At 50.5% G+C, this 23,614-nt stretch overlaps 7 protein-coding genes across 10 annotated transcripts; 4 read left to right on the top strand and 3 right to left on the bottom strand.

The window, feature by feature from the left end:
• LOC117651996 lies at positions 1–2,661 on the bottom strand. The gene is made up of 6 exons (XM_034396622.1): positions 2,618–2,661; positions 1,145–1,304; positions 922–1,011; positions 670–855; positions 434–570; positions 1–358 (listed from the first exon to the last, which is right to left on the bottom strand). The coding sequence occupies exons 1-6, from the start codon at positions 2,659–2,661 to the stop codon at positions 166–168; spliced, it is 810 nt and encodes a 269-aa protein (XP_034252513.1). The 3' UTR covers positions 1–165.
• A 3,026-nt stretch (positions 2,662–5,687) lies between these two features.
• Positions 5,688–10,369, bottom strand: LOC117651557. 3 transcript variants are annotated; one of them, XM_034395668.1, is made up of 14 exons: positions 9,793–9,877; positions 8,844–9,050; positions 8,721–8,769; positions 8,538–8,642; positions 8,175–8,454; positions 7,941–8,106; positions 7,583–7,699; positions 7,423–7,474; positions 7,136–7,291; positions 6,833–7,050; positions 6,478–6,725; positions 6,232–6,333; positions 6,077–6,150; positions 5,688–5,888 (listed from the first exon to the last, which is right to left on the bottom strand). In XM_034395668.1, exons 2-14 carry the CDS (start codon positions 9,009–9,011, stop codon positions 5,845–5,847), a joined length of 1,779 nt encoding a protein of 592 aa, XP_034251559.1. In that variant the 5' UTR covers positions 9,012–9,050; positions 9,793–9,877; the 3' UTR covers positions 5,688–5,844. The 3 variants fall into 3 exon arrangements, with proteins under 3 accessions (XP_034251559.1, XP_034251560.1, XP_034251558.1); XM_034395669.1 differs by having other exon boundaries at positions 9,798–9,837; XM_034395667.1 differs by lacking the exon at positions 9,793–9,877 and adding an exon at positions 10,205–10,369 and having other exon boundaries at positions 5,689–5,888.
• Positions 10,370–10,980: 611 nt separating this feature from the next.
• Positions 10,981–14,643, bottom strand: LOC117651556 (DNA polymerase eta). Its single transcript, XM_034395666.1, has 8 exons — positions 14,276–14,643; positions 14,049–14,183; positions 13,736–13,947; positions 13,489–13,643; positions 13,161–13,384; positions 12,879–13,068; positions 12,630–12,805; positions 10,981–12,511 (listed from the first exon to the last, which is right to left on the bottom strand). The coding sequence occupies exons 1-8, from the start codon at positions 14,419–14,421 to the stop codon at positions 11,350–11,352; spliced, it is 2,400 nt and encodes a 799-aa protein (XP_034251557.1). The 5' UTR covers positions 14,422–14,643; the 3' UTR covers positions 10,981–11,349.
• A 444-nt stretch (positions 14,644–15,087) lies between these two features.
• LOC117651558 (serine--tRNA ligase, cytoplasmic) lies at positions 15,088–18,680 on the top strand. 2 transcript variants are annotated; one of them, XM_034395671.1, is made up of 10 exons: positions 15,088–15,353; positions 15,844–15,914; positions 16,001–16,282; positions 16,621–16,857; positions 17,114–17,254; positions 17,361–17,516; positions 17,601–17,816; positions 17,915–18,202; positions 18,279–18,408; positions 18,488–18,680. In XM_034395671.1, the coding sequence occupies exons 1-10, from the start codon at positions 15,218–15,220 to the stop codon at positions 18,586–18,588; spliced, it is 1,758 nt and encodes a 585-aa protein (XP_034251562.1). In that variant the 5' UTR covers positions 15,088–15,217; the 3' UTR covers positions 18,589–18,680. The 2 variants fall into 2 exon arrangements, with proteins under 2 accessions (XP_034251562.1, XP_034251561.1); XM_034395670.1 differs by lacking the exon at positions 16,001–16,282 and having other exon boundaries at positions 15,094–15,353.
• A 406-nt stretch (positions 18,681–19,086) lies between these two features.
• On the top strand, positions 19,087–20,498 carry LOC117651559. The gene has a single exon (XM_034395672.1). The coding sequence runs from the start codon at positions 19,135–19,137 to the stop codon at positions 20,371–20,373; it is 1,239 nt and encodes a 412-aa protein (XP_034251563.1). The 5' UTR covers positions 19,087–19,134; the 3' UTR covers positions 20,374–20,498.
• Positions 20,499–20,504: 6 nt separating this feature from the next.
• On the top strand, positions 20,505–21,697 carry LOC117651560 (PITH domain-containing protein GA19395). The gene is made up of 5 exons (XM_034395674.1): positions 20,505–20,824; positions 20,905–20,948; positions 21,076–21,153; positions 21,230–21,334; positions 21,432–21,697. Exons 1-5 carry the CDS (start codon positions 20,645–20,647, stop codon positions 21,640–21,642), a joined length of 618 nt encoding a protein of 205 aa, XP_034251565.1. The 5' UTR covers positions 20,505–20,644; the 3' UTR covers positions 21,643–21,697.
• A 682-nt stretch (positions 21,698–22,379) lies between these two features.
• On the top strand, positions 22,380–23,568 carry LOC117651563 (probable DNA replication complex GINS protein PSF2). The gene is made up of 4 exons (XM_034395675.1): positions 22,380–22,715; positions 22,824–22,932; positions 23,012–23,173; positions 23,268–23,568. Exons 1-4 carry the CDS (start codon positions 22,471–22,473, stop codon positions 23,307–23,309), a joined length of 558 nt encoding a protein of 185 aa, XP_034251566.1. The 5' UTR covers positions 22,380–22,470; the 3' UTR covers positions 23,310–23,568.
• Positions 23,569–23,614: the final 46 nt, after the last annotated feature.

The raw sequence follows: 23,614 nt of genomic DNA, 5'->3' as shown, positions 1-23,614 counted from the left end.
AATCTTTCAATTTTTTATTGCCCTTCCACAAGAGCAGTCACCTGACTAAGCCTTCATTTTCAGTTCCTCTACTCCTTCCATAAGTATTCGTTGTCAGGGCAGAAGTTGCATCTTGCTTGGTCGCCATCGTCGCGTCCTTTTGTCTTTCCCCTTTTCAAGAATCGATTAACATACTTTAATGGCGCTTGAAAAATGAATGGAACCGCCGGCGTACAGAGGGGTGTTGCCGGAGCGCATCGAGCGGAGGTACAGCTCGTCCACGGAGCGCTCGGCCCGACTAGCCTCCAGCAAGCCCTGCTGAAACTGCAGTCCCTTGTCGACTAGTGTCCTCGTCGTGCCCCGCGCGCAGTTAAAGGCCCTAGATGACACAAGTTTCACAATTTTCAAGAGAAATGGTTGATGAATGTATACCACGGTTGATACGATTTCGTACCTCTCGGAGCGGGTGTCCTTCGCCTTGCTCGTGTCCGTCAGGTTGCCAGTGTAGGTTGCGGGGAGAATGTCCGAGGCCGTGTCCCAGCTCGGACCCCGGCCCCAGCCTCGGCTCCAGGACGGCGTCGGCAGAGGGCGCGCCCCGCCCCCTCCGTGGCCGTGGTGGTGCGTGGCCGCCCACGTCTCGCTGCTGGCCGCCGAGGAAGGCGACGGCGAGGAGGACCGCGCCGACCGGGCCGGGGTGGAGTCTCTGGGCGCGGCCTCTGCCGACGCGGCCAGGATGCCGAGGGGCAGGCAGGACGCGTAGCGCACGTAGCCTTCGTGGCCGTGCGGCGTCTGCGCGTACAGCCAGCACGACGACGATGACGGCGAGGCCTCGACTCGGAACACGCCGTTGACCACCATGCCAAGCGGCAGCGACACCTGCGAGGAGAACAAGTCGTAAAACAGGGAAGCTGTGGCCACCTTACGCACGTCGCCGCAGCTCACCTCCTCCTGCCAGCCTCCCTCCTCCGTTCGGTAGAGAGTGCAGGGGCACGCCAGCACCATGGGGATGTTGGCTGGCTTCTCCAGGGACGCCTGCAAACCAAGGGTTGGTGAATGGTGGCACAAAGTTGCTCAGGACACAAGGCGCCCGAAGGATACGTCACCCACCATGGCCGGTGCCGGGTGGGTTGCCTACCCGCCCGGCGGCCAGGTGTCTGACACGTACCTTGGCGAGGAAGCTGTCTACGTCCTCGATGTCGTATCCGAAAGTGCCCCTTCCGCACGACGGGTCCTTGGGGTTGTGCGCCCTGGTCGTCCTGGTGGCTCTGCAAGTCCTGGACGCGGACTTGCTGGAGCACCTCGAGGCCCTCGCCACCCTGGCCGACCTGTCCGTCCGAGGGCGCCCGCTGCGGTCGTGGCCGCGGTCCGCGTGCGCCTGGCGGTCCTGGCGGTCCTGGCGTCGGCAGCGCGGCCGTTCCGCAATCCGCTCTGCGACCCCAGCGCCCGACGGCGCCGCCGACCAGCGCCGCGTGCACCTTGGGCTGCCGGGGGACGGGTGCTGGTGCTGCGTGGGCAAGGTGCGGTCCCGGGAGAAGTCCGCCGTGCTGTCCAGGGCGGGCCGCCGCGACCTGGCGGCCCGGGGGCGGCCGGCGGCGGAGGCGACGGCGACGCCGGGCGAGAAGTAGGAGTATTTGACGGGGGCCGGCTGAGTCCGCGTCCGGGCCGTCAGCCCCGCCAGCCCTGCCGGCTCCGCCGCTCGGCGACTCGCGTCCGTACAGTGGAAGTACCTGTCGGCGGGGAGCAGCGACTCGAGCGTAAAACATGGGACATTGGAAAGGACTTAATACGTCTCGGGGAAGGCGGGGCTGGCCGGGGACGGCCACCGTGCCGCGTTCGCCATGCAGGATTTTCTCTTCGCTTGGATGCACGACTGTTCCAAAATGTTGGACTCGTTCCAGCCGGAGGACGAGTCCAGTTTCTTGTGCTCCGCGGTCCGCGCTCCGCTTGCCCCCGTAAGATCGAATTTCGTATCGCGGACGAACGGCGGACGCAACCGCGCCACACAACGCGCCGCGCTCAGCCTCGCCGCCGGGCGCGACTGCGCCTAGGACGCGAGGCCCACCGGCTCCACCAATCAAAGGCAATCCACGTTTTCCAGCAGACGGCATCTGCCGGGTAGGCAACTCACTGTGCGCCGCCACGCGCACTTACAATACAAATTTCGCGACGATTTATGAAGTGCGCTTATTATCTAGTCGGGCAGGGCTCTTTTTCCGCCTCTTTGGCAGCACAGGCACGAGTAATAATAAACGAGGATGTTCATGCCAAAGAATGTTGAGGATTCATTCGGGGGAGGGGGAGGGGGGAGGATTCGTGCAGGCCGCGGGAGGCTGCGGCCGTTCTGATAAGTGGCCTTTTCCGCGCCAAGTCGCAGCCGCGGCGGCCAGGGCGGCCACGGCGGCTACGGCCGCGCAGCGGATATCAGGACATGGCGATCCTGCTACATCGCGCGGCCTCCAGCCCTGCCCAGCCCCCAGGCCAACTCGCGGCCGTTTAGCGTCAAAATACGCAGGCTAGTTGCGATCGAGGCGAGTAGGCCGGTCCCGATCTGATCCATTTTAAATGGCGCCACCCGCCGAGCCGTGCAACCTGCAACGGCGCGACAGTGTACTAGTGCACAGTGTAGCGGCCCACTTACCTCTGATGCGCCTCGATGACGTCCGGCGGGTTCTGCAGCGGCATGACGACCACGCCGAGCGGGTTGCCGCAAGGGCCGTTGGCAGTGGGGTGGGCGTCGTCGCGGCGCTGCCGGCCCTTGGCGCGGCCCTTGGCCCTGCCGCCGGGCTGCTCGGCCTCGGCGGCCGCGGTGGCGCCGGGGCACAGCAGGCACCGCCACCGGCACAGGGAGTGCCGTGAGGGCCGCGGGGAGCGGCGCGCCAGCAGCGAGGAGCAGCCCGCGCCCATAGCACTGCAACGGGGAGGCAGGGAATGACAACCCGGTGGAACATGGAACCGCCACGCGGAGGTCCGAAAACCCGTCTCACGCTCGAATCAAACGTGTGACCCCACCGATGGATTCCTCGTTCGGAGAGCAATCCATTGGTGGGGTCACACGTTCGGTTCGAGTTCTGTTCAGCGACTCTGGGGCTCAAAACGCGTCTGGAATTTCGGCCGCCCCCACCGGTCTTCTGGCTTGTGCGCCGTCGCGCCCCTAGTTCTCCTTGTTCCCGAGGGACTGCCCGTACTTCCCGGCCTGCAGTGCCGTGCCGTGACCCGGCCGAGGGCCGTGGGGGCGTGCGTGGGGCCGAGGATGCCCCGGGCTGGACGGTCCTGGACGGTCCGGGACGGTCCTGGAGGATGCCGCCCCGTGCGCTTCCTTCGCCCGCCTCGCTTCCCGTGCGTGCACGCGGTGATTTATCCGTCAGCCAATCCCACCCGATCTGATGCCTCGATAGCCCCTGCAGGTGAGGCGCGGCCGGGGCGGGGCGGGGCGGGGCGGAGGTCACGCGCGGGGCGTTCCGATAAAGCCGACGGCCGGGTCCAGCCGGGTCGGTTTGGCCCGATTTCCGGAAGAGAAATGCCGAGGTGGGTGCGCGTCTTCTTTCTTATTTTCTTATTGTGGAGGCGCGGGCTCTTAAAGGCCGGTGAAATAAACGCCCGTAAAATAACCGGGGGGGGGGGAGGGAATCGAAAGCGCACTCGTTCTTTGAGTCGACGAGTCCACCCACTTTGTCTCCCGGTTTGTTTGTGTGACCCTTCTGGCCATCTTCGAACCAAGGCGGCCTTCCCCGTCGAGCCTTGCCGCGAGAGGGACAGAGCGACGAAAACGACTCTCAGAATCAGTCTGCAGCGTCAGTATGCAAATGTCACAGAAGTCAACGGGAACGGCGTAGCGTAGCGTAGCGGGCCACCAAAGGCGTTCGCCTGGATGACGGGACGGCCGGGACCCAGACCGAATGGCCCGAATCGTGGCAGGTCCAGTGGGCCCCGGCGACTGGATCCACTTTTTAGTACGAAACCGGCACGCACCTCGGTTGACACTGGGTTTACTACCTTGCAGATAGTACGATACACTCGGTTACAGCGCTGGGTCACTGGGTTCCCCTCCCCTCCCCTCCCGCACCTGTGCACATTGCAGACGTGCTGTATGGGCTGGGCTATAGCCCATTACGGCTGACCCTTGATCCCCACGGTCCAGCCCATCAGTGTGTGTGTGTGTGAGTGTGCGCGAGAGCGTCCGTGTGTGAAATACTCCGCCGAGGTGTACGCCCCTCTCTGTCTGCGGGCATCGCGGGGAGGGCCTGCCCGGCACGGCTAGCCCGAGCTCCGGGACAGGTGGGTGCCTGGCAGGTACCTCCTCGGGTACCTCTTCGGGTACCTCCCACCCGCGCTAATCATCAGTGTTCTTCCGCACGCGAGACGGGGCGTGGTGGTGGTGGTGGGGGGTACCCTGGAGGGGCCGCGGGGACGCGAGTGGTGCGTCGTGCGTGGGTGTTGCCGCGTGTTGCGCACGCGTGCCGGCGGGTGCCGGACACGCCAGTGTGGTGCACATTCTGCCTTCGGACCGTCGCAGCCCCCTCCCCTTTCCCCGGCACCGTGAGAACACCCCAGCACGTACCTCGTACCGCACATGAGTTCGGTTCGGGTCAATCGGCCGACTCCTGCCTCGCCGCCCCGCCCCGCCCCCCCCCCGCCCCGCCCCGCCCCGCCCCGCCCCGAACCGGCCATGGCGCTGTTTCCCCGAGGCAGGAACGGACGGGACGGCTGTCGTTAATTCCACATAAAACTTCGACGTTTTGGCATTTCTGGCCCCGAATTTATGGCAAGGCCGTTTTGCGCGCAAAACCCCAAAGTGTATTTAGCACTGCCATTCGAAGTTGTTGTTGTTGTTGTTATACTCGTACCGACTTTACAAGTAGAGGCGGCAAGGAAAATAAGTGACGAAGGTTCGTTTCAAACCTTTACCCACCTCAACCGGCCCCTTTTGAATTAGGGAGCACATCGTTTGTACATACTGTACATGAAACAAAGAGTCACCAGGCTAATCGTGATGTGACCTCATCAAGTCGCATCACACACTGTGAGGATCTATTCTCAAAATCGGTCACTCGGCCTAAGCCCGTGTTGGCGAGACCTACCGTGTCAAGTCCGGGCGATGGCGGTGGAAGGAGGACGCCGACGAACGTGGGCGACGGGGAAGTCCTCCGGGGCACCGGGCACGATGCGCGAGGTTCCGCGCGGCTCGGCACTGTAGGGCAGCATGCAGGTAGGCAGGCACCGGCGGTCTGAACCCCGACCCTCGCACTCGGCTTACAGCGCTTGCAGCACGCTCCAGGCAGGCCGAACGGGCGGGACCTGGAGCCGCCTCCAGACTCACAGCCTCCAGTCCGCGGGGAAGCGGCCGTGAGACTGAGGCTGGGCGCACAGAGGCTGGACGGAGAGGCTCGGAGAGGCTGGAGCCGCGAGATAACAGCCGAGGCGAGACCACTACGCGAGCGCCTTAAGCTGGAAACGGAGGGCCGGCGGCAGGGGAAGGGGGAGGAGTGGCCAGCGAGGTGTAGCCCTCATCCTAGGCGCTTTTTCAGCCCGTGGGTACTATGTACTGGATTTTCGGTTGCAGATTCGATTCGGATTCGAAGCGTTCGCACATCACTGACCACCTGTGCTGACAATGGCTACCTTTCTTTTTCAGCCCCAAAACGACCCTTGCCGTTTAAGATAGAGGGAAGGACAAGTTCCGGGGGTTCAACTTTTTAAACACTTATTTATTTACAACTCAATACAAAACGTGTCCAGTCTTACTTATTTGGTTCAAATGTTTACAATACTTAATATCTTCTCGCGGCGCTGGTCCTTGGTTCGTATTCATTTCTGATCCCAGGATCACAACTCCACCATGTGGCATAGATCGATTACGAGGATCGATTAGACGCTATCGACGGAATCCCCTCCCGGCTTCAGTTCGCTGTCTGCAAACGAACAACGCATAATTAATTTAACAATTGCTGCGATCGATTAAATTTTTGGGCCGCGGCGCAACACGCAAGGTTTATTCTGTTCCGATGGGACCCCGTACATTCCCATGGTTACAGTGTAGTCCATCAGTTTGAAAAATTTGTACGCCTGGACGTCAAAAAATGCAGTCAAATTTACTTACACATTCTCGTGTACATTTTGAGTTTCTGCTCCTCGGCTTGGAATTTGGCGTAAGAAGAGGCGTCTTCAGAGACCCTTTAGTAACACACAATTTTTTTTTAAATTCACGCAAACGCTTTGACATAACTTTTGATGGGAGGACGAGAAAAAAATTACCCTGGAATCGCCCGCAGCAGGTCCATGAGGTGGTACGGCATCACGTATACCGCAGTGATCGGGACGCCGATGAGAAAGTCTGGTTGTTGTCGAGCATCCAAGCTGAGACACAACACATATTTTTTTTTTTTGAGAAAATTTCCAACATTTTTACCAGGAAGGTAATCGGATTTTCAATTTCAGGTATCGAATTTAGCTTGTATCGGACAAAGTCGATACCTCGAAGCTGTCGGTTCGGTTCGGTACCTGACGGGGAAGACGCGCTTGGCGGCGCGCTGCGGCACGTGGCTCAGTCCCAGCGCCAGCGTGGTGATGAACTTCTGGAACGGGTCCATGTCGAGGGCGCTGCGAGAGCCGCGACTGGGGCGCAGCGTCTCCGCCAAGAGGGGGGTGAGCACCACCACCAGGACGGCGTCCGCGTCGTTCAGGATATCCGACGCGCGCATCACGGCGCCGTCCTCCAGCAGGCAGGGGTCGTCGTACATGTCGATCACCTGCGACGGGCCGGTGAGGTTGGATTTCGGTCTGTGCTGCTGTAAACGCTTTTGTTTCAAAATAACCCGCAAGAAACGTTATCCAAACATTTCTGGCCGATTCTCACCTCGGTCTTGCCGCCCGCGCTGAGGATGCGGCCCAGGGCGCGCAAGGCCCCCGACAGCACGTGGCCGTCGCAGTCGTCGTCGCCGCTGGGCTTGCAGTACACCAGGATGATGCGGCGACTGGGCTCGGGCGGCGGGGGCGCCGCGGCCGCCGCGGGCCGCACCACGGCGTGGTCCTCGGACCGGAAGTGGAGCGGCAGCTGCGGGTACTGGCGCCAGCCTGCGGAAGCGGAAACAGAAGCCCGTTCCGTAATCCGCATCTTCCGAGCAAAGTTTAATTTTGGAGTGCAATTTTGGAGGCGAACCTATGGAGGTGCTGCCCGAACAGAAGTTGTGCACGACGCAGAGCAGCAGTACGGCGAGGCAGAGGGGGATGGTGACGAGCAGGAGGCTGCGCAGCGGGGTCGCCCACCGCGCCCCGTACGCCACCACGGACACCTCCGCGGGCTCGCTGGACGAGCCTGCGCAAAACGCCTTCCCTTAGAGGGGTGAAAGGGCAATGACCCTCCCTGGGCCGCTAGACAGCCGCCTGAAAGGTACAAGAAAGGCTCCACTTTGCCTTTGTAAGCAGGCAAAAAGTGGTTCTACTCACTCATGCGGACGGCTATGGTTGGAGTAGCCAGGACGCAGCCGCCCAGTTGAAGCTGAAACAACAGGAAGGGAACCTCCATTAATATTCAGACTTCCCTCGTGCAATGGGTCCGCCTCTACGCTAATTTCGACAATGGATTCCGATTCCGTCCGAGCCGCACCCTGGCACAGTGGAACTGCAGCGGGTAGTCCTTGTTGGCGGTGTTCACGAGGTCGGCGTGGTCGATGTCCGGCTGGAACTTCGTCACGTTGCGGATGGTCAGGACGGAGTCGAACGGCTGCGGCAGGACGAGACATCAACGCTATGAAATCGCTCCAATCAATTTCAATTTACAGCCAAGTATCACTCGAGAATCATTTGAATTTGTGCTTTTTCAAGGCAAGGGGCGACGCGCCGAGCGCCTGCAAGGTTGGCGGTAGGCAATCCCGCCACGCACGCAGGCTGGTTGGGAAGACGCCTGCAGGGGCGCGGGGGGAAGGCCCAGTGGAGGCACGCTGTCAAAACGACGAGGTAGGTACCTTCTCCACGCAGTGCACCGATTGGTGGAAGCGGCTCCGCTTGCACTCGGTGGGCACGGCGAAGTCTTTGCAGTCGACGCGGCACTGGTCGCTGTGGAAGGTGACGCACACGGCCGGCATGTTGCTGGGCATGCCACCCTGGGGCGGCACCAGCCGCAGCGTGGCGCTGCAACAAGCACAGGGTTACACTCCGGTACACTGCAGCAAAGGCAGCAGCTCCCACCGGATACGTACTCCTGCCCCGAGATGTCCAGGACGGGCGTGCTGGCCCGCAGCATCTTGCACTCGGGCCCGCTCTGCGCCGCGCCGTCCTTGGAGGCGCGCGACGTGGTGACGGTCGACAGGGACACGTTGTACACCTTGGGCCCCGCCATGAAGGACACCAGGACCTCCACCATGCCGTCCGACGTGGTGTCCAGGGCCGAGCCCAGCTGCCCCAGCCGGCCCAGCGACACCTCCCAGCACTCGTGGTCGGAGCCACAGCCCTCGTCGTGGCTCAGGAAGTACAAGCCGTCTGCGGCATAGGTAGCAGTGGTTGGCGATCAGCGAAATTACAACCAAAATGACCGTCAGTTTGACGTCAAACTGTGTTGTTACCTCCATAGAGGGTGGTAAAGGTGACGTTGGAGTGCGCCGGGCCCTCCGCCAGGTGGCGCTGGGTGCTGGAGATCGGTTTGGTGGAGAGGGGTCCCATGCAGCAAGCTGCAAGGTCAAAATGGGCTGATTAACAAAACGTCTCGGGCTTGCCGGGCCCGGCAAGTCCACAGCGCGGAGTCTTACCATCACTATGCTCGATGTAGCCGCAGGAGCGTACGATGGAATTACCAATCTGTTGGCAAAAAATGAAAACTTCCTCGTTTACACTTTTCAAACGAACCAAACGACATCGAAATCGACTCTCACCATGATTTGACAAGATGGCTTGGTCCGCAGACTGTCCCTGGCGAGCCCCTGCGGGGCGTCTGCTGGGTCGGGAATCGTGGCCGCTGTCCCGAGGCGAGCTGACGAGAGGCTCGCCAAAAGACATGGCCACAGACAGGACCACAGACAGGTCGACGAACCGTACCGCATCCCCGGTGGCGTGGCTCACAGACCGAGGTGCACCATTCCCTGTTCGCAAAAAGCCGGCAAGTGTAGACAACGAGGTGCACAAGTAGGAAAAAGAAGCACCCCGTCGCACCCCGAGATTATTGAAAAGTTACTGGCTCCAAACAACTGCAGCGCAGAAGGCCTACAGGGGCAAGGTAGGCCACCGTCTTCCCTTCGCACACCGGTGCGCTGCGGGACTAGCAGAAGACTACCTATCAGGCGCTAGCCCGCCGAGCAGGGTGAAATACGGGTGCACTTTCACCATTTTTTCCAATCAAAACAGTGGCGACCGGCACAATCCGGAAACGCACGACGCGCAAATCAATAGCCCGCGCAACGCAACGCTCCAACCACGCCACGCTCAATACCCGCCGCGGAGAGCGGGCCGTGGCTCGCCGCTCCGGCGCTGCCCCCTCCCCCTTTTTTCGGTCCCCAAGATGCCGCCAGATAAAATCCCGTGTGGGTCGGGGGCGCTCTTCTGCTTGCCGCGCCGCGCCCCTTGGCTCGTCCTCCACAGGCGACGCAGCTAGCTTGGTGTTTGTGTAGCGAGGACGCTCCTCCGGGCGACTCTCCACAACAGGTTGCCCCTAAATCTACTGTACGGCGTGGCGCCCTAACCTCATTGCGGGGACGGCGCCAGCCCCTCGCCGCCTCGCCCCGCCCCCTTCACGCGCCACGAGAGCCTGCACTCGCGGCCAGCCCTAGGCTGCCCTAGGCTGCATCGCCCTGCCCACCGAGGGGGGTCCTGTTCGGGCGGGCTTACCTTACCGTTCCGCGGGAAAAGACCTTGTCCGGTCGCCTCCCGACGAAGAATCCTATCCTAGGTGCCCGCGAACTCCTCAAAGTTTGACAATTGTGGGGACGGATAAGATAGTAAAAAGAACATATTTCTAAAGGCACCCCTTTTTTTTTTGGTCTTTTTTTTTTTTTTTAGTTCAGTGGGGATTGGATAATGGTCCCTTTTTGCAGCTGTCCCAAATGATCGAACTTGGACAAATTCGCGGGCTTGAAAGCCAGGGCACATTTTTCGGAAACGACAAGATAAGATCTTTCACCCGGCAACGGTACGATAACATCTCATGAGTATGGCTCCGGACCGGAATCTGTCCCGAACGAAGCTATAGAAGTCATTGTACCTTGTCTTTTTTTTTCTAGCCCACCCTAAGCACACTCACCTGCCTCCTGTGAAGCCGACACGTCGCTAAGAAACCGGGAGCAGGCACTGTGGAGTCCACCCCCTGAAACGCAGGCAAATGTAAATGCCGTCTGGAAGCGACTGCGAGCGACGGCGAGCGACTGCGCGCTGCCAAGTCCAGGCCAGGCCAGGGGGTGCTGGGTGCGAGCGCCGAGCAGCGCGGAGCGGGCCAGGGGGAGGGACTCCGGGCGTGATCGACTCGGGCCGTCGTGGAACGTCGGGGAGGGGTGGGGGAGGGGTGCACGCCGACTTCCACCCCCCCTCCCCTCAAAACATACCCAGTGACAAATTTCAACCGCCGCCGAGGTGACCTGGTCTCATCTCCACATTCGACGAAATATCGACTCGGCCGCCACGCGTCCCGCGTAGCGTGCGCAGCAGTTTTCGCTGGGCCCTGCTACCCTAGCCGCGGGAGGGCCAGCCCTGGGCCAGCCGGGCTGGCTTCACTCTGCAACGCAACAGGGTTCTTTGACGCCTCAGGCGCGATTAAACTGTGCACGCCACAGCACACAAGAAATTAGGAACGATCTCAAATGCATTTGAAAGAATTATAATGAACTGGGGAAAGTTGAGAGTGGTTGGCCCTTCGTCACGTTCCCTGGAACAGCAGCTGGACAGCCGAATCGGTGCCCGTCGGTTTAGCACTCCTGTTCGCCAGAACCGCGTTTTTTCGTACCTCCCTTCTGCAAGCCAGCTTTTGCAGCGTGAGTCCCTGGCCCCGATGTCAAACCAACACGTCACACAGGCACGAAAGGACGCGGTTTTCATTGCAAACGCCTTTTCGGCTTCTGCATTTTTATTTAATTCAACGTTTCACATTTTATAAAAATTATAAAATTATCAACATCCATGCTAAAATAACAATTTCTCGTAAAAAAGAACATAAAAGACAACAGACAAAAATGGAAGTAACAAGGCGCCTGAAACAGTGAGGGTAGGCAATGCGCGCCACGCCTGCACATATTGTTGCCTACCCGGCTCAGCGCAGGCGTCAACGGAACGCTTTTTCGAAAAAGTTCCAACACTCTACAGGCAGTTTACATAAAAGGCTACAATAAAAATAGTATAAAAGGCAGTACAAAAAAATTCAAACATCATTTTCTTGTAAATACATAAAATGAACTATTATTTGGGTACAAAAAATGCGGTAATGGAATTGGACTGAACCTTTTTAGCAGGGGACGGGGCTTGCTTGTTCGTGCGCCCCTTTTTCTTCTTTGCCGGCACCAAAGAGGCGTTTGAATTGGCGGCAGGGGGAGGGGGAGGAGCCCTGTTCAGCTCTTTCTCAAGGTCCAAGGCACTGTGGTAATCTACATGCTCTGGGAACTCTTGTAAAGGTATGAGTTTTCCACAGTAACTGCACTTTTCTACAGGCGGATCTGAGCTGGGGTCAGCCTCCGGCGGTAAAGATTCTTCACCTCTGCTACTGGATCCATGAGAAGAGTGAGCATGGGCAGACTCAACTACAGAGACACGAGAGACATTATTTTCGGGAGGTGTGAGAGTCTCGTTGAGTTCTTTTTGAAGATTTAAAGCACTGTGGTAATCAACGTGCTCTGGAAATTCTTGAAGTGGAATGAGTTTGCCACATTCAACACACTTCTCGAGAATGTCATCATCATTTTCATTAGCATTTTGTGAGTCAGAAGAATCTGTATCACAATTACTAGGGGAATGCTGAGGGATGTTGTGAGCTAGTCCTTTGCTAGTGGAAGGTACCGGCTCACTTTCAATAGGAACCTCAGTTGTTTTTCTTTTCTTATATGAGAGAATATAACGGGCAAAAAATGAATGCGTTGCAGCACTTTCCAGGTTTGCTGGACAGGAAACACCTTCTGAACTAATGGATTGTTGTTTTCTTTTTGAAGAATGAGTTACTTTACCATCTAATGAAGAATTCTTATCCACATGTGGGAAAGCTTCTGTTTTCTCACTAACCTGGTCTGTGAATTCATTACTGATGTTCCCTGGACTTTCATCGTCTAGAAACATATCCCTACTTGAATCATTATCAGAGCACACATTATTCTGTTTGAAGTAATTATCAAGGGAAGACCTATGTTTCATATTTGGTTCCTGTTTATGAACATTTTGTTCTTCATTATGAGCAGAAAGAGAAATCTTAGCAGAATTATTTTTATAAAGATGTTCAGTAATTGTATCACTTGAATTAGATGCCTCTTCTTTTGTAACCTGCTTGAAAAAGGACTGGATTGAAGACTTTTGCGAGGAACAATCTGTAGTAAATTTTCCAGCTGACAGACTGATGTTTTTAATAGGTGGGTCCCTGGAATGCCAAAGCAAAGTTTACAAATAAAAAGAAAGCCACACAACAACATACTAGTTTTATGATTTTTTTTTCTCCCTTCTCCCCCCATTATTTAACACATCTCTACTTTACTTACCATGACAAAGTTGGATTTGAGCCAATGTTCGTTTTTGATATCAACTGAAGAGCAAGAGCCACAATGCGGTCAACATTATAGCAAGGCAAAGCTCCTGAACGAGCAGAGGTGGCCAAAGATCCATCACTGGAGTCTTGGCTCACAGAAACAGTCAAATGTTGTGCACGTCTCTTGTTCTAAACAAAAACCCAAGCATAAATTAAAGGAAACAAACACAAATAATGCTTACATTCAGAAATAGCTGCTTACAGTAACTTGATCTTCTGTCAAGCGCACAACCAACTCAGTAGTTAGTTCTCGCATCCAATGCTCAACCTTCTGTCTTGCTGCAAGAGCTGTTCTCCCAGGAAAGTTTTTGCTACATCCTATTGACTTGGCTATGAGACGCTTAGTGACAGGCTCATGGTCTATTCCATGCGCAATATTGTACAGCCAAAGTCTACATGGAAAAGAAATTGTAAAATTGATCTTATCAAATCAATTACAACATAGATGCAGCATGCTTATGACCCAAAAAAGTACAAAGCTTACCCATTTTTCTCATCATAACATCTTTGCAGTTCCTGAAGACTGTATTTGGCTAGGTCCCCCATAGTTTGACAACCTAGTTTCTCAACAACCTCCGTGCCAAACTTACCTCCAAGGTTACGCATTTTACGCAGGGGAAGAGTGGAGAAAAAGAGCTCAACCTTGTCGGGAGGTAAAACAGTCTGACGATTTGGCTTGTGCACTGCACAAACTAATTTGGCTAGGGGCTTAACAAACAGAATGGGACCAAACAAACACAAAATATTATCATTCAAACCTATTTGATGGTTTAAAACTAAACAGAGGGAGTAAAATCTCTCCACCGCTCTACCTTATTATATGAGATACCAGCAGAACAACGGAACGAAGTCTGCTTATAGACAGCAGCTCGCATCTCCTCAGTTATCATTGCACCAACTGCAAGTCTCATACAAGTTGGGTCAGCTAGATTTTCTAGCCAATTTTTAACTCCAGCAACTCTCTGATCTGAAAACAGAGTAGAAATAAACAGCAAGAAACAACAATAACAACTAAGTATAAGATAAAATATATCAAAGCTACTGGATTTAATTCAATACCTTCATCATTTGATTTATCATCAGAGAATCCTATTACAAAGGTAGATGGAAGCTTTTCTATGCACAAAGCATTGTCTTGTTCCAAAACCTGAAGGAGACGATCTTCAACAGCTTCTGTGATGTCCATGTAGGACTCATCAATACTTGCCACTTGAACACAATTTGAAAATCCTTGAAGAACGTCAACAATTTCCCTTCCTGCATCCCGATATCTGAAAAAAACATGAGATTTTGATCAATAAGAATTCATACCTGTGAATGACAATGTCAGATTTGAAAAACTTTGACTGAAGTAAAATGCCTAGATACTGACTTTGTTAAATCCGCTTTGCCACGAACTTCAGCCACTTTACATAAAACTATATCAGGACACAATTTCTTAGCTTCATCGCCACGCATTCCTCTCTTGACACCTTTATCTCGAGCTTCATAGTTCACTGCAATTATCCTGAAATACGGAGATTTATCAATCAGAATAAATGCAGTTGAATAAGAAAAGATATTGCGTCATAGCGTGAAATCTTGTCAAAAAGCTTTTACCCTCCTCCTCGCCAGGCATTGTACTGTACAACAGCAAGAGGTTTCCCTGTGTGTGCTGGGTTCAGTCTTACTTCTACCTGACAATAGAAGCAATCCATGTCTACTAAAACAATCACCCTGTTGTCACTCATGGTGGACAAAGACATAACCCTACACGAAAGACAACATCAAAGATTTTTCGTAGCAGATCAGAGAGAAACGCCGATAAATAGGTTTTCTCTAAGAGAATGGGATGGACTTTACACTGTTTCAAATATACAGTAATGTGACAACTCCGGAGTTAATGATTCACTTCAAATTCTACAGCTAGACACAAATATTATGAAGTACGAAAAACTCAGATTCGCGCCCTATTGGTACCAACGTGTAGACAATAATTCTTGACATGAAAATAAAGTCAACGCCATTGCTCTGCATCGAAACCCTTTCCTGAAAATTAAAATAGAAAATTAAGGGCTTTCAGATACACTCAGATTCCTGATGAAGCATGTACTAGATTTATTTCATTCACCCGGTTAAAGCCACAAGAGCACGTCCGCAGATGGCTACACTGACTTTAGGCTCCGCCTTTAAAGACTTCGGAGAACGTAGTTTATTTTAACACCAAATACCAAAATCCAAAACCCAGAAACGTAGGCGAAAAGTAAAAATGTACAAAATATAAAAAAAAATATTTTCAAAATTTTTTGTCAGAAAATTGTCTTAAAATAATCAACCGGTGATGTGAATTACGCTTCGGGGACTTTTGTTTATTTTGGCATTGTTGGTAGGAAGAATGCCTTTCCGGTCAGTGCGCCGCGTCGTCTGCGGAAAGCCTGCGGTCTGCGTGTCTTCTGCCCCGTCGTCTGTGTGTCCCGTCGCGTGTCGCCGAGAACACCCGTCTCTCAAGTGTCTCATCGTTTTCCCGGTGAATTTGACAGCCGCTGAGTAGAGCCCTTCAAAATGGTGCTGGACATTGAGCTGTTCCGAGAAGAAAAGGGAGGCGATCCGAAGAAAATTCGCCAGCTGCAAGAGAAGCGGTTCAAAAGCGTGAAACTTGTTGACGACGTCGTGGAAAATGACGCTCTGTGGAGGCAATGTAAGAGCCCTGTTATGGTACCTTTCCCTCTCGCCTGTAGTGGGATACTTGATTGAAATGACAGAGACCTACCAAATTATGGTCTGACATTGAAGTTGTCACAGTCAGTTTATTGTCAGTGACAGTTTCTTTTAAGAATCCGCTTTCGTACCCATAACCTACTTGTAGTCCCATTGAATGCAGTGGACATTGAAATTGGCCTCATTTGTATTTTTCGTATTGAAAACAAACCATATTAGTACAGTAGTGTTTGCTCCAGCAATGACAATATTTTTGTTATTGCTTGTTAAACAAAGCGCTCTAGTCTGATTTTAAATGACACACATGTGTTGCACCTTGCATCATGTACAAAGCCGTGAAATCATTCCTTTAATTTTTTTTGTACACCTTATAAGCTTACAGCAAGCCATAAAACCTTGTTAATATATTGAACACACTCAACATTTTACAAATATATTTTACTATCCAGTAACTTTTGTTTTTTTAACAGATCGCCATACTGCTGACAATCTCAACAAGACAAAAAATTTATGCAGTAAGGTCATTGGAGGCAAAATGAAGGTAATCATTGAAGTATAGTGCTGCAATCAAACAGGAGGTCACTGACACCTGCTGTAACTGTCCATATTTCTGTTTTAATCTTCCAGAAAGAGAGCGACGGGAAAAGAGTTAAAAATCAATTAAACTATGATCTTTCTCTAATGAAATTAAATGACAGTATCAGTATTAATCTTAAAGATGTTGACTGCCTTGAAAAGATGAATGACTATCTTATGCATTATAGTTACTTTGGTGGTTACTCAGCCACACAGTTGGATTGTAGGGCCTATGATGCCCTTAAATCTATTCCGTCAAATAGTTTTCCCCATGTCCTTAGGTGGTACAACCACATCAGTACGTTTGGAGATCTGAGAAAGAACTTTCCTCAGGTGAGGCAGTATTGCCACCCTGCACGATAGTAGCTTGCTGTAGTTGATTCTTTGCTGTATATTGGCCCTAGGATCACAGTGTTAAGTTTTTTCTTTGCTTCTTAATTTGAGCAAGATTTAAAATGCATTTGATCATCTAACCAACTGTTTTTCTTAATAAATTTTTTTGATTGTTTTTTGGTTGAACTAAAGTTTACAATTAACTTGTCCCTTGCTCGACTTTCATATTGTTTGCTTGCATATGTGCTATTTGAAATTGACATCCTGAACTTCAGATGTAGCTGTTGTTTCATTGCTTCATAGAAGCCATATTATTAAAGTTGCTTCTTCTGTTTAAGGCCAAAACTGCCGATGCTCCATCTACCATCCCTGCCTCAGGAATTGACGTTTTCACTGTTACCCAAGAACAACTTGAACAGCTCTCTGTTGCTGACATTAAGGATGTTCGTGTCCGTGTTGATGAGGCAATGAAAGAGAATGATGAAAATATGTTAAAAGCTGAGGCCAATCGCAACAAATCTCTGCGAGAAATTGGAAATCAGCTTCATGAATCTGTACCTATCAGCAATGATGAGGTGAGTCTCTTATGAACTTCAGTTCCCATGCATGTGTTGGTTTAGCTGTCAGCAGTTTGCTATCTGTTTGTTACAAAACTAAAGATAAAAAGAATGGAAAGGTCGCAACTTTAAAAATACTTCCTAGCTGAGCCTGTGAGCTTTTATTTTGCCTGTCACTTTTCTTTCCTCTGTGTATTGCTTGAAAAATATTTGTCATTGTTTGTATTGTTGCAAATTGGTATTGTCTATGATCCCTTGAAATTTAATTTTGTAGGATGAAAATGCTGTTGTGAGGACAGCAGGTGATGTAACTATCCGCAAAAAATACTCTCACTATGATTTAGTTTATATGATTGATGGATTAGAGTCCGAAAAAGGAGCTGTTGTGGGTGGAGGACGTGGATACTTCTTGAAGGTACTTGAATCAAAACTTTTTTTTCCTGTTATTGGCAGGAAAATTAGACCATGTACCTTAATCAATATTCAATATTGGAGTGAAAGGTTAAAATGTCATGTTGTAGGGTCCTTGCGTCTTTATGCAATATGCGCTGATCCAGTGTGCTTTGCAACGTTGGCACACTCGAGGCTATCAGCCTTTGTTCCCCCCTTACTTCATGCGCAAAGAAGTGATGCAGGAGGTTGCTCAACTGTCGCAATTCGATGAAGAGCTTTACAAAGTGAGTTTGTTTGTTTACTTATTGTACAGGACACTTACAGTTTTTATTAAAATATTGTAATAATATTTCTTTTTATTCAAATAGGTGGGTGGTAAAAACGCTGGTGAGGAACTTGCTGCAGAGGAGAAATACCTGATTGCCACATCTGAACAACCTATTGCTGCTTACCACAGAGATGAGTGGATCCCAGAGGCTTCCTTGCCCATTAGATATGTTGGAATTTCCACTTGTTTCCGGCAGGAAGCTGGATCACATGGAAGGGATACCAGAGGAATCTTCCGTGTCCACCAATTTGAAAAGGTTAGTGCAAAAGGTACACTTTTTATTAGTTTTATCTGCCTGTCCTGAATTTTCTTAATGTGCCCTTGCTTATGAATGTGAACTTCTTACTTTCTCAGGTGGAACAATTTGTTCTAACTTCTCCTTTTGACAATGCTTCATGGGAGATGATGGATGAAATGATAACCATGTCTCAAGAGTTCTATGATGAGTTGGGTATCGCATACAGAGTTGTCAATATTGTATCAGGAGCCTTGAACAATGCTGCAGCAAAGAAACTGGACCTGGAGGCTTGGTTCCCTGGATCAGGAGCTTTCCGTGAATTGGTTTCATGCAGTAACTGCTTGGATTATCAGTCTCGCCGGCTGCAAATTCGCTATGGTCAGACTAAAAAGATGAATGCCCAGGTAGGAAGAAGTCCATTAGTTTCATATAAAAAAAATACCCAAAGTATGTTTTAGTGACAATTTTTTTTTTTGGCAGACAAACTATGTACACATGCTGAATGCCACAGCTTGTGCTGTTACACGAGTTATTTGTGCTATCATGGAAACATACCAAACTGATTCTGGCATCACTGTTCCGGAGATGTTGAGACCGTTCATGCCTGAGGGTAGGCTATTCATCAGATTTTACTGACCTCAACAATTTGTGACTTTTCTCACTTTATGAATTTTGACTCTTATCCACAGCATACCGGGAGTTCATACCTTTTGTGAAGACAGCTCCCATTGATGAAGAAGAAAGCAAGAAACAGAAAAAGCAGAAGGAAGGTTCTAAGAAAGCTCAGTAAAAGGGAAGGGGCTTCTGTTCTTTAAGCAACTGAATTAATTTTTCAATATTTCTTAAAATATTTTATTTAATAAATATTTATAAATGCTGTGATTTGTGACTGATATTTTCCCTCATTGACCTCAAACAGAGCTGTAACAATCTCTTGGCAGTGCCCATTCTTATCACTCTGATACTGCTATATTGGACTTAATCTTAAATTCTCCCTTATTGGACGAGCCATAAGATCAGAACAAAAGTCAAACATATCCTATAAGTAAAGCTCGACCATGATTCAGTCATCAGGGGGACCCTGTCTCCCCCCAAGTGTCTTGGCAATGCCGACTTTTCTTGAACTTCACCAGGAGAGCTAGAAACAGCCTTCGCCTGAATGACGCGCCGGCAGGATAGGCATCCCAACCAACACCCCCTCTCTTCCTCGGTTATTGGCAGTTTGCAGTACACCGAAACACTATTCACAGTAGAGTAGGCTGTGCCCTGTGTCCACCTTGCCGGGGACTTGGTTGGTGACCACCGTGCCGTCAGGACGTGCTCCGGTGTAAACAACATGACAGGCCGGCGACGTGCTGCGTCCGGCGATCGCCCTGCCGCGAAGAAGTCCAAGTCGCAGGATCCAAATCTAGTTTGGATTATCTGCTATCCACGAACATTAGAAGCTCCTGGTGCAGTCAGTGCAAGCGAAAGGGTCGACTTAGACCGACTGCGGCAAGAAATAGACTCTAGTGTTCGTAAACACGTGTTGTCAATTGACATAGTGACCGCAGACTTACCAGTAGTGAGTGCGTCGTTGGTGTGTGAAGAGTCAAAGTGTTCTCGAGCCATCAACGCCCTTCATCACGCTTTCGCCAAGGCAGCGGAAGCAGTAGGATGTAGTTGGGGTGTGAGCGACTTCATGTCACTAAAGTACCCTCTCCCCCCTTCCCTCGCCCCCCGACAGTGTGCTCCAGTGCTTCAGTGGTACAAAGTCAGTGCCCCCCCACTGGAAGATTGGGTTTTGGAACATGAGCTTCGGAAGCTCATGGGTCCAGTGAGCGGCGTCATGTTCGCCCGAGCCGATTCCTCGCACACCATCCTGGCCCTCATACCGCCGCAAAGTGCGGCTGACCTCTCAACTCAGGGCCTGACCCTAGTGCAGGAGGGCATAAATAGGGTACAATATTGCCTCCCAGCGGTAGTGGAGGCCATAGAGGAGGCCCCTGTCATCGCCCCACCTGCTTGGAGTGGCCCCATCAACATTCCACGTGGTCTAACCGAGTCGGCATCCAAAACAACCCAGACCGACCCGCTGCCCCCCACCCCACCCCCCTCTGTGCATAAACAACAACAGCCCGAACCCCAGCCGCGACCGCGTCGGCCTCGCCGCCGCCGTCGCCCCATAGTGTCAGAAGAGTACCAGCAGTGCTTCAAGTGTCAACAATATGGCCATCGGGCGGACCAGTGTGACCCGGAGGCACAAGTGGTATGTAGGGTGTGCTCGGAGGCTCACCGAGCCAGTGAATGCAACCGCAAGGACTCGCCAAAGTGTGCGAACTGCGGCGCATCCGACCACGGAGCGTCATCTCGCAGGTGCAGTAGAAGACCCCGGCCTCCCCCCGTGGGCCCCCAACAACCCCGGCCAAGCGCTCCGCGAGTGCGAAGACGCGGCCCGGGCAACAACATCCAAGGCAACATCCAACGGCTTCTTAGTCCGTTGGTCCAACTCATTGCTGCCATCGGTGCGTTTTCAAATCCGCACCACCGCAAACCGCCTTACAGGCAAAGAAAACCCCCAGAAGAGTCCTCCTAGGCGACGCGGGCTCTGCCCGCCTCTTGCCTCGGATACCAACTCTAAGAAGAAAAAGAAGAAGCGGAAATCCTGGCTAACATGCCCTAGTGGCGAAGGCCAAACAAATACTTAGATTCCCCCCCCCCCCTCCACCTTGCCGGCTGCTGTGTGTCGTTGTTTACATCCAGAATTTTTTGGTTCGAGAACGGAAACCGTTGAACGGTGATTTTGCAGTTTTAGCTGGATTAAAAATTCTGCATTTTTAGTTGTGTGTGTCTGTGCTTCGGTAGCAATGTCAGGACATAACTGTGAACATGAACACCACGAACATCCAGTAGGTCCAGAGGCTGGAATTGAGTACTCTCTTTACACCAAAATAGATACTGACAATTTAGAGTGCTTAAATGAACATAGTGATGGTGCTGGACGGTCTATTTTCAAGCCATGGGAAGATCGTCTAAGTAGAGACAAGGTTGGAAGGAGTTGCCTCTCAGGTTGCAGTACTACCTATACTTACGTATTTTGCATTGCTTACATTACTTTCTGTTGTAGTTTGTCGACAGTGATGCTGACGAAGAACTTCTGTTTAACATTCCGTGAGTATTAAAAACAGAAATGTATATTTCATACCACCAAAAACCGTTAACTCGTATTGATGCTGACTCATCATATGAATCCATTTTACTGAGTGGCAAAATTACAGCTCTGAAATTTCTCTTACAGATTCACGGGAAATGTGAAACTGAAGGGAATTATTTTGATTGGAGGAGAGGGTGAAATGCACCCTTCAAAAATGAGACTGTAAGTAGAACTTTTTGGTCTCACCTTTAAAATACTTTTGAAAGTCTAATTAATGTCATTAACATGTAAATTGCAGGTACAAAAATCGCCCAAAGATGTCATTTGATGACACATCTGTAGCCCCTGATCAGGAATTTGAATTAGCTCGGGATGAGAATGGATCGCTTGAATATCCCATCAAGTAAGCCACAGGAAATATTAAAAGACAAATGAAATAAAGTTGCCCAGGTTCTAATTTTTCTTATCTTGTTTTTGATTTTTTTTTTTCATGTTCAAAGGATTGTGAAGTTTTCATCTGTACACCACTTAACTATTCATTTACCAACAAATTTTGGCGATGATGTGTCCAGAGTGTACTATATTGGACTTCGAGGCGAATGGACTCCAGCGCACCATCATGGAGTGACGATTTGCACGTATGAAAGTGCTCCTAATGTTTCAGACCACAAGAAAAATGTAATGGATGATGTATCTCATCAAATAATGTAATTGCTTCATCAACGACCAACAAAAAATAAAAAAATAAACTGTACCTCAAATCTAATACCCTTTCCTGCACTTGCCCATGAAAAACCCTCTAGTTTTACCAAAATTACTGGTCGTATTTTGATTGGCTAGATCTGTCCACAGTTCATTTATTTTCAGATGGGATGACCAACAGGCCACCAGTAATGCAGCCTGGGGGTTTTAAATCAGATCAGTGGTAAAGGCTTTTGAAATAGAAACCCACCAATTTTCGCTGAAAAGTAGAGCCGTGTAGTAACTTTGTGGTGTGGAAGATACTGCTGTCGTGCCTGATAAAGGCTGAAAGTGGGGCCACTAAAATGAGATTTTAAAAATTTGAGACTTGGTCGATGCTTGCTTTATTTTTATTATTAATTCAAAGTTTAAAATAAATGTAACAATGCGTATTGTCCAATGTCATCGTGATCCACAGATCTTACTTTTTTTTCTGTGCCTGTTTACAAGTAGCAGTAAAATCTGTTCAAACCATGGTTAACTTTCCGGGCTATTGAACGAGTGATAACACCAACTGGACGTCTCTCACGGCTAATGTTCTCTTCTTGACTCACAAGAACTCAGTTCGGTTTTCATTGAGTTGCATAAGAAGAGCGTCTTAACGAATTTAAATTTGACTGCCAGTCTACTGAATGGTAAAATCCAATTCAAAAGAGAGGCTCAAAGTTCTTGTAAGTTGGTCAACTTGCTGGCGGGAAAACCATCTGTTGTTGTTTTTGTTTTTGTTTGTTTCTTCGTTTGCAGCAGCCGGCTGCTGTCAAAGAGGTGTTTATTTCATTGTGATTTCTCCTCGAATCAATGGATCCGAGTGAAGTGGAGTTCATAGCAGAGAAGGAACGAGTTAGCATCGTTCCCAACTTCAACAACGCCACTGTCCATCTTATCTCTGGAGATGTGGGACCATTTCGGGCGGGTCTACCTGTGAACGTGCCAGTGTGGATGGCACTTAACCTCAGACAGAGACAAAAGTGTCGAATTCTCGCACCGGACTGGCTCGACGTCGATAAATTAGAAGCTTTGAAAGAAGAAGAGAAAGCCAGCAAGTAGGATTTTACGTTTTTGTCTTATCTGTCACTGATCTTGGGTTACTGACATTGCACTTTGTGTTGTGAGCTTCCTTCTGTTGTTTGACTACTGTTTCCTGTTTCCAGGTATTTTACTAAAATGCCAAGTGAGCACTACATGGTTGTGGCCCAACTCATTTTATCAGCAGTCGAGGATGACATTCCCAGAATAGAAGAAATCCGAATGGCTGTCAAGGTTTGTGGAAACCGTATCTTGGTTCCCTATATACTTTCAGATGTTGCGAATATCAATCTTTGAATCGTGTCTTTTGCAGAATCTTTGGGATGTAAGGATATCCAAGCTGAGATCATCTGTTGATACGTTCATTAAGAGTGGTGGGTCACATGCTCGTCTAGATTATCTTACAACTATGGAAATCAACAGTGTCAGACCACTCCTGCCCCATGCTCTTGATTTCATCGATCGTCTGAACAAAGTATGAAAAAAGTTATCAGTACCCATATTTCTAATATTATAATTTTCTAACGCCTCAATTCAATGTTTGTAATTTATTTATTTATTTCCAACAGGCTTCTGAGGGTGCACCTCGTCGTGATTTGAGTCAAGACTGAGAAGCAACATCACAATGGTCATCGGAGTTACATTTTTGAATTCTTCAGTACCATCTCCATATCTCCAAACCTTTTGTTATTTTTCTAGAAAAGAGCATGGAGTGTGCTGTGTATATTGACAAATGTTGATTATTGTAAAGTTTCTCGCAAAAAGTACCTTGAAAGCTGTGATATCAGACAGTTTCTTTAATGTTTTGCTGTCAAAGGTTATTGTGGAACACATGTTTTTTGTAGTTAAAATAAATTCCCAATAATTTCATCTTCCATCATTTAAATAAAAGTGTCTATGAGATACAAAATACTGC

Source organism: Thrips palmi, unplaced genomic scaffold, assembly GCF_012932325.1.
Source record: "Thrips palmi isolate BJ-2018 unplaced genomic scaffold, TpBJ-2018v1 HiC_scaffold_6, whole genome shotgun sequence".
In the NCBI taxonomy this organism is placed as follows: domain Eukaryota; kingdom Metazoa; phylum Arthropoda; class Insecta; order Thysanoptera; family Thripidae; genus Thrips; species Thrips palmi.
This window is presented reverse-complemented; position numbering and strand designations above follow the sequence as displayed.

Bases quoted from the DNA above. Each gene is read 5' to 3' on its own strand.
- LOC117651996 (XM_034396622.1), bottom strand. From the start codon at position 2,661: ATGCCGCTGCAGAACCCGCCGGACGTCATCGAGGCGCATCAGAG. The intron at 1,305-2,617 runs GTAAGTGGGCCG...TCGGACGGACAG, and splicing joins GTCATCGAGGCGCATCAGAG to GTCGGCCAGGGTGGCGAGGG. The intron at 1,012-1,144 runs GTACGTGTCAGA...CTTGGTTTGCAG, and splicing joins TAGACAGCTTCCTCGCCAAG to GCGTCCCTGGAGAAGCCAGC.
- LOC117651557 (XM_034395667.1), bottom strand. From the start codon at position 9,011: ATGCGGTACGGTTCGTCGACCTGTCTGTGGTCCTGTCTGTGGCCATGT. The intron at 8,455-8,537 runs GTAACAACACAG...CCTATGCCGCAG, and splicing joins CTTTACCACCCTCTATGGAG to ACGGCTTGTACTTCCTGAGC. The intron at 5,889-6,076 runs GTAAGTAAATTT...GTTCGTTTGCAG, and splicing joins CAAAATGTACACGAGAATGT to ACAGCGAACTGAAGCCGGGA.
- LOC117651556 (XM_034395666.1), bottom strand. From the start codon at position 14,421: ATGTCTTTGTCCACCATGAGTGACAACAGGGTGATTGTTTTAGTAGAC. The intron at 13,644-13,735 runs GTATTGAATTAA...CTCTGTTTTCAG, and splicing joins TGATAAATCAAATGATGAAG to ATCAGAGAGTTGCTGGAGTT. The intron at 13,385-13,488 runs GTAGAGCGGTGG...CTGTTTGTTAAG, and splicing joins CTGGTATCTCATATAATAAG to CCCCTAGCCAAATTAGTTTG.
- LOC117651558 (XM_034395671.1), top strand. From the start codon at position 15,218: ATGGTGCTGGACATTGAGCTGTTCCGAGAAGAAAAGGGAGGCGATCCG. The intron at 16,858-17,113 runs GTGAGTCTCTTA...TTAATTTTGTAG, and splicing joins TACCTATCAGCAATGATGAG to GATGAAAATGCTGTTGTGAG. The intron at 18,409-18,487 runs GTAGGCTATTCA...TCTTATCCACAG, and splicing joins GAGACCGTTCATGCCTGAGG to CATACCGGGAGTTCATACCT.
- LOC117651559 (XM_034395672.1), top strand. From the start codon at position 19,135: ATGACAGGCCGGCGACGTGCTGCGTCCGGCGATCGCCCTGCCGCGAAG.
- LOC117651560 (XM_034395674.1), top strand. From the start codon at position 20,645: ATGTCAGGACATAACTGTGAACATGAACACCACGAACATCCAGTAGGT. The intron at 20,949-21,075 runs GTGAGTATTAAA...TTTCTCTTACAG, and splicing joins GAACTTCTGTTTAACATTCC to ATTCACGGGAAATGTGAAAC. The intron at 21,154-21,229 runs GTAAGTAGAACT...TGTAAATTGCAG, and splicing joins CACCCTTCAAAAATGAGACT to GTACAAAAATCGCCCAAAGA.
- LOC117651563 (XM_034395675.1), top strand. From the start codon at position 22,471: ATGGATCCGAGTGAAGTGGAGTTCATAGCAGAGAAGGAACGAGTTAGC. The intron at 22,716-22,823 runs GTAGGATTTTAC...TCCTGTTTCCAG, and splicing joins GAAGAAGAGAAAGCCAGCAA to GTATTTTACTAAAATGCCAA. The intron at 23,174-23,267 runs GTATGAAAAAAG...TATTTCCAACAG, and splicing joins TCATCGATCGTCTGAACAAA to GCTTCTGAGGGTGCACCTCG.